The sequence below is a fragment of the Nycticebus coucang genome, chromosome 10 (assembly GCF_027406575.1).
Source record: "Nycticebus coucang isolate mNycCou1 chromosome 10, mNycCou1.pri, whole genome shotgun sequence".
Classification (NCBI taxonomy): Eukaryota; Metazoa; Chordata; class Mammalia; order Primates; family Lorisidae; genus Nycticebus; species Nycticebus coucang.
Genome location: NC_069789.1, coordinates 37,832,784 through 37,847,779, shown reverse-complemented (window position 1 = coordinate 37,847,779; position 14,996 = coordinate 37,832,784). Strand labels below are relative to the sequence as shown.

At 36.8% G+C, this 14,996-nt stretch overlaps 1 protein-coding gene across 7 annotated transcripts in view; it reads right to left on the bottom strand.

Moving 5' to 3' along the window:
• TAF1A (TATA-box binding protein associated factor, RNA polymerase I subunit A) overlaps positions 1-12,332 on the bottom strand; it is a 64,914-nt gene extending 52,582 nt beyond the window's left edge. For 4 of the 7 annotated variants that reach the window (XM_053606917.1, XM_053606920.1, XM_053606923.1 and 1 more), the window contains exons 1-2: positions 12,243-12,323; positions 11,002-11,206 (exon numbers count right to left, since the gene is read on the bottom strand). In XM_053606917.1, coding sequence (XP_053462892.1) covers positions 11,002-11,122 — 121 coding nt within the window. In that variant the 5' untranslated portion in view covers positions 11,123-11,206; positions 12,243-12,323. Of the gene's footprint in view, positions 1-11,001; positions 11,207-12,242 lie in introns of all 7 variants that reach the window. The other 3 variants (XM_053606918.1, XM_053606919.1, XM_053606924.1) reach the window with 3 other exon arrangements.
• Positions 12,333-14,996: the final 2,664 nt, after the last annotated feature.

Genomic DNA, 14,996 nt, shown 5'->3' with positions numbered 1-14,996 from the left:
AAACAATGAAGGAAACTGCTAATAAAGTGGAAAATAACCAAAAGGAAATCCAAAAACAGAATCAAATAAGAGATGAACGATATGAAGAATATAAAAAGGATATAGCAGAGCTGAAGGAAATAAACAGTCAATTAGGGAACTTAAAGATGCAATGGAAAGTATCAGCAACAGGTTAGACCATGCAGAAGAAAGAATTTCAGAGGTAGAAGACAAAGTTCTTGAGATAACTCAGATAGTCAAAGAGGCAGAAAAGAAGAGAGAGAGCAGAACGTTCACTGTCAGAATTATGGGACTTTAAGAAGCGTTCCAACATACGAGTTATAGGAATTCCAGAAGGGGAAAAAGAATGCCCCAGAGGAATGGAAGCCATACTAGAGAATATTATAAAAGAAAATTTCTCAAATATCACCAAAGATTCTGACACACTGCTTTCAGAGGGATATCGGACCCCAGGTCGCCTCAACTCTAACCCAGCTTCTCCAAGACACATTGTGATGAACCTGTCCAAAGTCAAGACAAAAGAAAAGATTCTGCAAGCTGCCAGGAGTAAGCGCCAGTTGACCTACAGGGGCAAATCCATCAGATTGACTGCAGACTTCTCTAATGAAACTTTCCAAGCAAGAAGACAATGGTCATCTACCTTTAATCTACTTAAACAGAACAATTTCCAGCCCAGAATTCTGTACCCTGCTAAGCTAAGCTTCAAAATTGACGGAGAAATCAAATCATTTACGGATATACAAACATTGAGGAAATTCGCCACAACAAGACCAGCTCTACAGGAAATACTTCAACCTGTTCTGCACACTGACCACCACAATGGATCAGCAGCAAAGTAAGAACTCAGAAATTAAAGGACAGAACCAAACCTCCACACTGATGCAAAAGATAAAACTAAGCAATGGACTCTCACAAAATAAGAGGAATAGAATACTACCACACTTATCAATTATCTCAATAAATGTTAATGGCTTGAATTCCCCACTGAAGGGACACAGATTGGTTGACTGGATTAAAAAACACAAGCCATCCATTTGCTGTCTGCAAGAAACACACCTGGCTTCAAAAGACAAATTAAAGCTCCAAGTCAAGGGTTGGAAGACACTATTTCAGGCAAATGGAATTCAGAAGAAAAGAGGAGTTGCAATCTTATTTTCAGATACATGTGGATTTAAAGCAACTAAAGTCAAAAAAGACAAAGATGGTCACTTTATATTGGTCAAGGGAAAACTACAACAAGAAGACATTTCAATTCTAAATATCTATGCAACCAATTTAAATGCTCCCAGATTCTTGAAACAGACCTTACTCAGTCTGAGCAATATGATATCTGATAATACCATAATAACAGGGGACCTTAACAATCCTCTTACAGAGCTGGACAGATCCTCTAAACAGAAATTAAACAAGGATATAAGAGACTTAAATGAGACCCTAGAACAACTGTGCTTCATAGACGCATATAGAATACTCCATCCCAAAGATAAAGAATATACATTCTTCTCATCACCCCATGGAACATTCTCCAAAATCGATCATATCCTGGGACACAAAACAAATATCAACAGAATCAAAAGAATTGAAATTTTACCTTGTATCTTCTCAGACCATAAGGCACTAAAGGTGGAACTCAACTCTAACAAAAATGCTCGACCCCACCCAAAGGCGTGGAAACTAAACAATCTTCTATTGAATAACAGATGGGTGAAGGAAGAAATAAAACAGGAAATCATTAACTTCCTTGAGCATAACAACAATGAAGACACAAGCTACCAAAACCTGTGGGATACTGCAAAAGCAGTTTTGAGAGGAAAATTCATTGCTTTAGATGCCTACATTTGAAAAACAGAAAGAGAGCACATCAACAATCTCACAAGAGATCCTATGGAATTGGAAAAAGAAGAACAATCTAAGCCTAAACTCAATAGAAGAAAAGAAATATCCAAAATTAAATCAGAGATCAATGAAATTGAAAACAAAAGAATCATTCAGAAAATTAATGAAACAAGGAGTTGGTTTTTTGAAAAAATACGTAAAACAGATAAACTACTGGCCAGACTAACGAGGAATAGAAAAGTAAAATCTCTAGTAACCTCAATCAGAAATGATAAAGGGGAAATAACAACTGATCCCACAGAGATACAAGAGATCATCTCTGAATACTACCAGAAACTCTATGCCCAGAAATTTGACAATGTGAAAGAAATGGATCAATATTTGGAATCACACCCTCTCCCTAGACTCAGCCAGGAAGAAATAGAGCTCCTGAACAGACCAATTTCAAGCACTGAGATCAAAAAAACAATAAAAAATCTTCCAACCAAAAAATGCCCTGCTCCAGATGGCTTCACTCCAGAATTCTATCAAACCTTCAAGGAAGAGCTTATTCCTGTACTGCAGAAATTATTCCAAAAAATTGAGGAAGAAGGAATCTTCCCCAACATGTTCTATGAAGCAAACATCATCCTGATACCAAAACCAGGAAAAGACACAAACGAAAAGGAGAATTTCAGACCAATCTCACTCATGAATATAGATGCAAAAATTCTCAACAAAATCCTAGCCAATAGATTACAGCTTATCATCAAAAGTCATTCATCATGAACAAGTAGGCTTCATCCCGGGGATGCAAGGCTGGTTTAACATACGCAAGTCTATAAACGTTATCCACCATATTAACAGAGGCAAAAATAAAGATCACATGATCCTCTCAAAAGATGCAGAAAAAGCATTTGATAAAATCCAGCATCCTTTTCTAATTAGAACACTGAAGAGTATAGGTATAGCTGGCACATTTCTAAAACTGATTGAAGCTATCTATGACAAACCCACAGCCAATATTTTACTGAATGGAGTAAAACTCAAAGCTTTTCCTCTTAGAACTGGAACCAGACAAGGTTGTCCTCTGTCACCTTTACTGTTCAACGTAGTGCTGGAAGTTCTAGCCAATACAATTAGGCAAGACAAGGAGATAAAGGGAATCCAAATGGGAGCAGAGGAGGTCAAACTCTCCCTCTTTGCTGACGACATGATCTTATACTTAGAGAACCCCAAAGACTCAACCACAAGACTCCTAGAAGTCATCAAAAAATACAGTAATGTTTCAGGATATAAAATCAATGCCCACAAGTCAGTAGCCTTTGTGTACACCAATAACAGTCAAGATGAGAAGCTAATTAAGGACACAACTCCCTTCACCATAGTCTCAAAGAAAATGAAATACCTAGGAATATACCTAACAAGGAGGTGAAGGACCTCTATAAAGAAAACTATGAAATCCTCAGAAAGGAAATAGCAGAGGATATTAACAAATGGAAGAACATACCATGCTCATGGATGGGAAGAATCAACATTGTTAAAATGTCTCTACTTCCCAAAGCTATCTACCTATTCAATGCCATTCCTATCAAAATACCAACATCGTACTTTCAAGATTTGGAAAAAATGATTCTGCGTTTTGTATGGAACCGGAAAAAACCCCGTATAGCTAAGGCAGTTCTCTGTAACAAAAATAAAGCTGGGGGCATCAGCATACCAGATTTTAGTCTGTACTACAAAGCCATAGTGCTCAAGACCGCATGATACTGGCACAAAAACACAGACATAGACACTTGGAATCGAACTGAATACCAAGAAATGAAACTAACATCTTACAACCACCTAATCTTTGATAAACCAAACAAGAACATACCTTGGGGGGAAGACTCCCTATTCAATAAATGGTGTTGGGAGAACTGGATGTCTACATGTAAAAGACTGAAAGTGGACCCACACCTTTCCCCACTCACAAAAATTGATTCAAGATGGATAAAGGATTTAAACTTAAGGCATGAAACAATAAAAATCCTCCAAGAAAGCATAGGAAAAACACTGGAAGATATTGGCCTAGGGAAAGACTTCATGAAGAAGACTGCCATGGCAATTGCAACAACAACAAAAATAAACAAATGGGACTTCATTAAACTGAAAAGCTTCTGTACAGCTAAGGACACAATAACCAAAGCAAAGAGACAACCTACACAATGGGAAAGGATATTTGCATATTTTCAATCAGACAAAAGCTTGATAACTAGGATCTATAGAGAACTCAAATTAATCCACATGAAAAAAGCCAACAATCCCTTATATCAATGGGCAAGAGACATGAATAGAACTTTCTCTAAGACGACAGACGAATGGCTAACAAACACATGAAAAAATGTTCATCATCTCTATATATCAGAGAAATGCAAATCAAAACAACCCTGAGATATCATCTAACCCCAGTGAGAATGGCCCACATCACAAAATTTCAAAACTGCAGATGCTGGCGTGGATGTGGAGAGAAGAGAACACTTTTACACTGGTGGTGGGACTGCAAACTAGTACAACCTTTCTGGAAGGAAGTATGGAGAAACCTCAAAGCACTCAACCTAGACCTCCCATTTGATCCTGCAATCCCATTACTGGGCATGTACCCAGAAGGAAAGAAATCCTTTTATCATAAGGACACTTGTACTAGACTGTTTATTGCAGCTCAATTCCACAATCGCCAAAATGTGGAAACAGCCTAAATGCCCACCAACCCAGGAATGGATTAACAAGCTGTAGTATATGTATACCATGGAATACTATTCAGCCATTAAAAAAATGGAGACTTTACATCCTTCGTATTAACCTGGATGGACGTGGAAGACATTATTCTTAGTAAAGCATCACAAGAATGGAGAAGCATGAATCCTATGTACTCAATTTTGATATGAGGACAATTAATGACAATTATGGTTATGGGGAGGAAACAGAAAGAGGGAAGGAGGGAGGTGGGTGGGGCCTCGGTGTGTGTCACACTTTATGGGGGCAAGACATGATTGCAAGAGGGACTTTACCTAACAATTGCAATCAGTGTAACCTGGCTTATTGTACCCTCAATGAATCCCCAACAATAAAAAAAAAAAAAAAAAAAACACTGGACCTTTGAAAAACATGATGATCAAGACACTACTGTACCTATCAATTCTCTCAGTTAATGTGAATGGCTTGAATTATCCTCTGAGGAGGCACAGGTTGGCTGACTGGATACAAAAACTCAGGCCAGGTATCTGTTCCCTACAAGAGACTTATCTTACCTCAAAAGATAAAAAAAGACTCAGGGGAAGGGATGGATATCTAATACAGGCAAATGGAAATCAGAAAAAAGTAGTGGTTGCAATACTATTTGCAGATACAACAGGATTTAAACCAATAAAGATTAGGATGGATAAGGATGGACACTACATATTTGTCAAAGGAAACACTCAACATGAAGAGATTTTGATATTTAATATTTCTACACCCTACCTAAATGCTCCTCAATTTATAAAGCAAACCCTAACAGATAGGAACAATTGGATATCTTCCAGCACTATCTTCCAATCACAGTTGGTGATTTTAACACCCCTTTGTCAGTTCTGGATAGATCCTCCAAGAAGTAACTAAACAAAGAAATAATAGACTTAAATGTGACCCTAGAACAAATGGACTTTTAACAGACATTTATAGAACATTTCATCCTAATAAAACTGAATACACATTCTTCTCATCAGCCCACAGATCACCTGCCAAAATGGATCATATCTTAGGACACAAATCTAATCTCAACAAATTTAAAAGAATAGAAAGTATTCCTTGTGTTGTCTTGGACCATCATGGAATAAAAGTTGAACTCAACAGCAACAGAAATCTTCCTACTCAAACAAAGTCAAGGAAATTAAATAATCTTAGGCTGAATAACAATTGGATCAAAGACAAGATTAAGAAGGAAATCATCAAATTTTTGGAACAAAATGAATGAAGACACAAATAATCAAAACCTGTGGGATACTGCAAAGGCAGTCCTAAGAAGGAAATTTACAGCATTAGAAGCCTTCAACAAGAAAAGAGAGGAAGTCAACAACCTAATGGGACATCTCAAGCAACTGGAAAAGGAAGAACAATCCAACCCCAAACCAGGAGAAGAAAAGAAATACCCAAACTTGGAGAACTAAATGAAATTGAAAACAAAAGAATCATTCAGAAGATGAACAAAAATAAGTTGATTCCTTGAAAAGATTAACAAAATTGACAAACCTTTGGCTAGCCTAATCAGAAACAGAAAAGTAACATCTTTAATAAAGTCAATCAGAAATGATAAAGGAGAAATAACAGCAGATACCACAGAAATTCAAAAAATCCTCAATAATTATTATAAAAAATTCTATTCTCAGAAATATGATAATCTGGAGGAAATGAACCAATACCTGAAAGCATACCATCTTCCCTAGACTCAACCAGAAAGATTTGGAAATTTTGAATAGACCTGTTTGAAGCACTGAAATAGCATCGACTATACAAAATCTCCCAAAAAAGAAAAGTCCAGGAACAGATGGCTTCACATCAGAATTCTACTAAACCTTCAAAGAAGAACTAGTACCTATATTATATAACCTTTTTCAAATCATAGAAGAAGGACTCCCCCCATCACATTCTATGAAGCAAATATCACCTTAATGCCAAACCAGGAAAGGACCCAGCAAAGAAAGCAAACTATAGACCAATTCATTAATGAATATCGATGCAAAAATACTCCATATGATCCTACCAAACAGAATTCAATGATACATCAAAAAAATTATATACCAGGATCGAGTCAGTTTTTACCAGGGTTACAAGGTTGGTTCAACATACCTAAATCTATAAATACAATAAAACACATAAATAAAATGAAAAGCAATGACCATGTGATTCTATCAATTAATGCAGAAAAAGCTTTTGATAATATCTAACATCATTTCATAATTAGAACACTTAACAAAATAGCCTAAGAAGTGTCATTTCTTAAACTGATAGAAGCCATCTACAACAAACCCACAGCCAATTATCATATTGAACGGAATAAAATTGAAAACGTTTCTACTCAGATCTGGAACTAGACAAGGATGCCCTTTGTCTCCACTGCTATTCAACATAGTAATGGAAGTCCTAGCCAATGCAATAAGGCAAGAGAATGAGATCAAAGGTATTCAAATGGGGTCAGAGAAGGTCAAATTCTCACTCTTCACAGATGACATGATTTTATACCTGGAAAACCCCAGGAACTCAAATATAAAGCTCTTAGAAGTGATCAAGGAATACAGCAATGTCTCAAGATACAAAATCAATACTTACAAATGAGTAGCTTTTATATATGCCAACAATAGTCAAAGTGAAAACATAGTCAAGGACTCTATACCTTTTACAGTAGTGCCAAAGAAGATGAAATAGTTGGGAATTTGCCTAACAAAGGATGTGAAAGATCTCTATAATGAAAACTATGAAACCCTGAGAAAAGAAATAGCTGAAAATGTTAATGGAAAAACATACCATACTCGTGGCTAGGAAGAATCAACATTGTTGAAATGTCCATACTACCCAAAGCAATCTATAGATTTAATGTAATCCCTATCAAAGCACCAATGTCATACTTTAAAGAGCTTGAAGAAACAGTACTTTGTTTTATATGGAATCAGAAAAAAACTCAAATAAGCATTACTTAGAAATAAAAACTAATCAGGAGGCATCAGGTTACCAGACTTCAGATTACACTATAAATCTATAGTGATCAAAACAGCATAGTACTGACACAAAAATAGAGATGTAGATACATGGAACAGAATAGAACCAAGAGATGAACCCAAGTACATACCGTCATTTGATCTTCTATAAGCCTTACAAAAACATACATTGGGGGAAAGATACCCTATTTAACAAATGGTGCTAGGAGAACTGGCTAGTGACCTATAGATGACTGACACTGGATCCTCACCTTTCACCACTAACAAAAATTGATTCTCACTGGATAAAAGATTTAAACTTAAGACATGAAAATGTCTTAAGTTTAAATATAAACTTACTATAAAAATACTAGAAGAGAGTGCAGAGAAAATGCTTGAAGATACTGGCCTGGGAAAATATTTTATGAGGAGGATGTCCCTGGAAATTGAAGCAAGACCAAAAATATATCACTGGAATCTGATAAAGATAAAAAGCTTCTGCACAGCTAAGGACACTGTAAGTAAAGCAAACAGACAGCCTTCAGAATGGGAGAAGAGTTTCTGACAAAGATCTGATAACTAGAATACACAGAGAATTCAAACTAATCAGTAAGAAAAGAACAAACAACCCCTTTTCCTTGTGGGCAAGAGACTTGTACAGAAACTTTTCTCAAGAAAATAGGCACATGGCTTACAAACACATGAAAAATGCTCATCATCTTTAATTATCAGAGAAATGCAAATCAAAACCACTTTGAGAGATCATCTAACTCCAGTAAGATTAGCCCACGTCATAAAATCCCAAAACTTCAGATGTTGGTGATGTGGAGAGAAAGGAACAGGTCTAAACATCTGGGGGGACTGCAAACTAATACAGCCTTTTGGGAAAGAAGTATGGAAAATTCTCAAGGAAGTAAGAGTTGATCTACCTTTTGATCCTGCAATACCATTACTAGGTATCTACCCCGATGAACAAAAACGATTTTACCACAAAGACATTTCCACCAGAATGTTTCCTGCAGCCCAATTCACAATAGCCAAGTCATGGAAGCAGCCTAAATGCCCATCAACCCATGAACAGATAAACAAATTGTGGTATATGTATACCATGGAATACTATGCAGTCATAAGAAAGTGAGAGACTTTACGTCTTTTATGTTTACCTGGATGGAGCTGGAACATACTCTTCTCAGTAAAATATCGCAAGAATGGAAAAAAAGTATCCAATGTACTCAATACTACTATGAAACGAATATATAAACATTTACACATTCATATGAATGATAAAATACAAAGATAATCCAAAGAAAAAGGAGAAAGGAGGGGGGCAAGTGGAGGGAAGGTACTTGATGGGATCTCACCTCATGTGCACAATGCAAGGGTACATTTCAAAACAACTAAGAGTACATTATAAATATCGTACCACCAAAATAAGTAAATGAGGTGATGGTTATGTTATTTTAAGCATTGTACATTGTATATCAAATCATCACATTATACCCCATAAACGCATACAGTTATGATTTAATAAAAATTTAGTTTAAAAAAATCAATACAGTAATTGTTAGACTATTTTGTTTTCTTGTTATGGTTAACTGCCAATACAATGTCAATATTACTTGCAAGCATTTTCTCATTACTGATAGAAAGTATAAGTTTAAAAGGCTATCTATAATATATGGAACATTTCTAAGCATGTAAATTCTGGTTTTAAACCTAACTGCTTACAGACTCAAGCTCTCCATAGAATACTTATGACAGAAACACTCCCAGGTATACCTTAACTGGCAGGAAATTTAGATTATTAGTAAGGTGAAGTAGCACTGTCTCTGAAGTATCATGAATTTAAACCTGCCTTAAGTCATGTGCATTTGTCTACTAAAAATACAATGAAAAGAGGAAAGGAACTATTATTTTTCAATACCACTATGCATGAGGCTCTATGCTAGGCACTTTACATATATTCACATTATTAAAATACACCTCAGTGGTTATAAGTTTTAAGATCAGATAGACCCATATTTGTCTCCTGATACCACCAGTTTTCAGATTCAGTTTCTTCATATCTAAAAATGCTAACACACAGATTTACTTAAGATTAATTTACTTAGATCATTAAATAAGATATTATATTTAGAATTAAAGAAAAACCACAAGTTAAATTCATTTAAAAATGCCAAAACAAGGGGAGAGATGGCTGGGCTAAGAAAGGCATATTTGAGGACAATAAAAGTGCTATTTATGAAATAATGTCTTTTGCAGCAACATGGTTAGAAATGGAGACCATTATCCTAAGAGAATTATCTCAGGAATGGAAAAACAAATACCACATTTTTTTACTTATAAGTGGGAACTAAAAGATGGCTATATGGTCATACAAAGTGGTATCATAGACATTGAAAACTAAGCAGCAGGAGGGATAAGCAATTACCCATCAGATATAATGTACACCACTCATGTCAGGGGTACACTTAAAAACTCTGACTTCATCACTGTATGATCCATCCAAGTAAAATCACTTGAACGCCTAAATCTATTAAAATAAATAAATAAAAAAGGAAAGTGCTGGTCCAAATGTACTGCCAGGTCTATACTACCCAACCCTCCATCATACAGATAACTGCTTCTTTTATATTTCTTATATGGTATTTATCCCATAGAAAAATTTGCTTGTATTTATAAAAAATGAAGGGGCTGGGCGGTGCCTGTGGTTCAAGGAGTACGGCGCCAGCCCTATATACCAGGGGCGGTGGGTTCAAGCCCAGCCCTGGCCAAAACTGCAAAGAAAAAAAAAAGAAGAAGAAGGGGAGGCTCGGCGCCGGTTGCTCAGTGATTAGGGTGCCAGCCACATATACTGAGGCTGGCAGGTTCAAACCTAGCCCATGCCTGCTAAACAAAAATGACAACTGCAAGCCTGTAGTCCCAGCTACTTGAGACGGTGAGGCAAGAGAATCACTTAAGCCCAAGAGTTTGAGGTTGCTGTGAGCTGTGACACCATAGCACTCTACCAAGTGACATAGTGAGACTCTGTCTCAAAAAAAAAAGAGGGGTAATATTCTTTTCTAATAAACCTATTACACATCAATTCTATTAGGAATACTTTCAATGCAATTCAACAAAAACTTCTTGAAAACTTCCTAGTTACATGCTTCTCAATGGTAAAAGTCATATCTTCTTCATCTACGAATCTTTAATATTTAGCTAATGCCAAAGATAAAAAGAACCCAGTAAATATTGCTGGGGGGAGAAAAAGTGTATCTACTGGAACACAGACTATCTACTATTACTTCAAAGGCAAATGATTCTTTAAAAAAAGAGAATCTATTTCTTATGATTACATTTGTTTATAGCCTTAAAAAACTCACATACTTTTATTGTGAAAATTAAACCAGTGTGGCTGTTCACTTTCTAACAATATTGAATCTTACCGCCTGCTCTCATTAAAGTTAAAATGGTTTTATATTATTTTACTTACCTACAGTTTCTACATAACTTTGAAGCCAGGGAAAATGCATTCCTGTACCAGACAGCACAGACGTTTTCACCTGGCCATCCTTTGTCACAGGCCTTGCCAATTCTTCACTGAAATTACTCATACCTACTACAGAGAATATCAGTTACTTTCTGTATATCTTAACCCACAGGCTTTTGAGTTGCAAAGAAAATAGCCATCTTTTTATCTGGTAAAAAAAAAAAACATTTGATCAGAAAAATTCTTCATACCTGGTGGCTCTTTCAAGGTAAAGAAAAATGGTTTTAATTGTATCAGCAACAGCCAAAATGAATAATCCATTCAAAAACAAAAAGACTGAACCATTACTATTTCAAACACATACAAAGATAAATTGGACATTGCCCTCAAAAAAAGAAAACCTCGAGTTTAGAGGAAGAAACAGCATAATGTACAATAACAAAATAATATGACAAGTACAATAAGAACAGGAGTTACAGCTAATATTTATTGGGCCCTTACTATATACCAGGCATAGACATGATGTAATCGAATCCCCACAGCAAATCCTGAGCTAGGTACTATTATTTTCTTCCACGTTAACGCTGAAAAACCGGGAGGCTTAGTGAAATTATGTAATCTGCTTACTGTCACAAAAAAAGGTGAGAGCAATATTCTAGGAAACAGACCACCAAACTACTCGGCATGACTGGAATCCGGTGTGTAGAGACATGCCAAGGTGAGTTTGCACTTAAACCTCAAGATACTTAGGGTCCCTCTCCCTCATTTCCCGTATAAAATCGAGTATTCGTGCCCTTCATACCATCTCCCAGAATTTCTCCAAGTTTCCCTCTTCTCTGATTTCCCACAGCACCATCCGAGTTCATGACACCTGCAAACTCAGGCCAGCTTACTGCATTAGCTCTCTAAACAATTAGCCTGTTTCTTCATATTAAAGTCAGGGTACGCCTTTTAAAATTCAATTCTTTGGTTAGAAGCACGAACTTTAACTCACACTTGAATCTGAATCCGACCCACTCTGTATTCTGAGTAGTAGTTACTCAAGTCCTACCTCCCCAAATCCTCAAAGACCCAAAATGGTGTCAGGCAGTTGCCATGGTAACCTAAGCTTCTCCAAACCGTCTCCCTGGTTCTCAGAACTCAACAAGGTTTCCGGACATTAGAAAACATCAGAAGAACACTGAGGAATCGTTCACATTTTCGCGTTCCATTAAACCACAGAAGATTACCACCACGGCACTTACCTGCTTGAAGCCAGATTTCCTCACTAAAGCTAAACTCAACTCTCCAGACTCGGGAACACGCGACCGAACACCCACCGGAAGCGGAGTTAGAGAGCGCTTCGTGTGTGCATGCGCAAAACCTGCCTTGAGCGTTCTGGTGCGCAGACGTAGCCCCACCCCTAACTCCTCCTTCGGCGAAGGGGAATGACGTTAGTCCCACCCCTGCCCTGAAAGTGACCCCTGAAGTGTGGGTAGACTGCCTCTCTCCCATTGGTTTGGCCCGAGTGTTACGGTTTTGTCTATCTTAGATAGCAGGAGACTTCATTGTAAATGGAAATCGGGGCGAAGGTGTGGAGTTTAGACCAAGGGAGCGGTCAAAAGTACATGCCCCTTACCCGAGAAAGTAACCGTGCGATGCGCGCTCGGTTTCTGCGCGCCTCGCAGAACTGCGCGAGTGGAGACGAGGCTGGTGGTTCCTAACAAGATATATTCGTACATACATAATATTTTAATTGCTTCCTGGAAAACAGTTTCAATTTCTCTGTTATTTCAATTTTAGCTTTAATTGACCCAACTGCCTTCTCCATGGGGTAAGAATCTATCCTTCTTAGCAAAGGTTATCCTGTGGACCTGTCTGGGGTCAACTTTCATGAGAAACATTCACAAAGTGTATGAAAAAGGTGTCTAAAGTAAAATGGTTAAAATCATGTGACACGAGTGACCGTTAAGGAGTTCTAGGGACTATGGCTCTGGAAAACGGTCAAAGACCCGGGGGAACACAATGTGCTTCTCCAGTACTTGGAGAGCTCATCTGTGAAAAACAAGTCAGACTACTTTTTCACAATATCGGTGAACAAAATAGAACTAATGAGTGAAAGCTAAAGGGAGGCTGCTTTAAAGTCATTGCAAGAAAGAATTTTGTTCACAAATAAGGCTGCATAAATAACATATGCTGCCCCAAGAATCTCTGAGCTTCCTTTCTGAGAGTGAACCATGTGAGTAGTGACAGAGGGGAACTTAAAAGAGTCTAGTAACTGTTCGGGCATGGGTTCCTTAAAATGCTCCACTTATTTGATTCTATGGTGTCTTCCTAAACAATATGTAGTAGTTATGGGCTTGCAAGAAAAAGTTCCATCTGCCATTAGCTCTTGACCTCACTCAAGCCTGTACACTAACTCTACAGACAAGCCTAACCTAAATAATGATATGGTCCATGAGGATACACATGATATATCATAATCATTAGCTTCTTCTAGTCTAATGGCTTGGCCTGGCTACCTTTCTTCCCTTGGCATGAGGTAGAAATTCACCAAAACCAATCCAGAATTGATTTGGCTAAAAGTTCATGGTCTCCCCAAAGTAAGAAAGAGTATTTTCATTCTCTGTAAGTCTTTAAATACCTCGAGGCTGCAACAGATAAAAGTGCGAAACTTAAGAGAGTTGTTAATATTTTTATATGTCCTACCTACCACTCCCCTTTCCCATGGTATAATTCTGGTAGAAAATGTATTGGGGAGAGGAGAGTAAAAAAAAAAAAAAATGACAATACCATATCACATCCAACAGCATGAATAATATAAAAAAATGGCATGACAAAAATTAAAACATAAAACATGCAGAAGGTTTTCTAGATGCTGGCCAAGAAGCATATATATTATAAGGAAGCGAAAGATGTTCTCACAATCACTCTGAACTAAAGAGAAACTTAATATGGTGAATAATTACATTTTAAAGAAAACTCTACAAACTGTCATTTAGAGAATCTTATTCCCATGAACCCTTTCTAAACAATCTGTTACAAAACAGACTTCACACAGCCAAAAATTAAAGTGATATCCTCATAAACTACACTATAGCATAGAATAATGAAAGGAATATGGCAAAAATAAAAACATGAGAACAAAAACATTTCACATAATCATGTGCTGAAAACTAAATAGACTGGTGGGATTCTAGTCTTTGAAGCAACACTATATCCTCAAAGGCCCAGCTTTTTCTTTTCTCTATTTTTTTCTTTCACCTGCTTAGTACCCTGAGCCACTATGTAAAGAATGCAGGAAGTAGAGAGGATACCCTGCTAAAGAAGCCACATGAAGAAAGCACTCCTAGAGTATAAAAGAAAACATAAAACGAGGCCACATGGAACCAACAGTCAGCATTTTGTTTTCATCTCAAGCTATGTAAACCTAAATCAGACACTAGCTTAATGTAACTACATAAGTGAGTCCAGCTGACAACACATTGAGCAAAAGTGAGCTGTTCTCAATGAATCCTGTACAAACCCCTGAGTCACAAAATTATGAGCAATAAAATGGTTGTGATTTGATCCACTAAACTTTGGATGTGGTTTCTTACACAGCAATAGATAACTGAAATAATGATATTGATAATTTTGCATCTTTAATCTTTTTTCATGACCAGGCTTGTTAGAGATTGCCAGTTTATTTTACTGTTGTCAGAAAACAAACTCTGCAAATTTTCAGTGTTGTAATTTTTTTGAGGTTTATTATATTGCCCAGAATATAGTTTATCTTGGCAAATGTTTCATGAGCACTACAAAAGATTATGTTCTGCAGTTGTTGAGGATTGTGACTATCAATGCCAGTTCAGTTAAGGTGTTGACAATTTTGTTCAGATTTCCTATTTTGTTACTCATTTTTTGTGTGGTGTTACCATTAGTTATTGAGATAGAGTTGTTGAAAACTCAAACTATGATTGTGGATTTGCTTCTTTATTTTTGCCAGCTTTTCATTAACATATTTGAAGTTCTGGTAT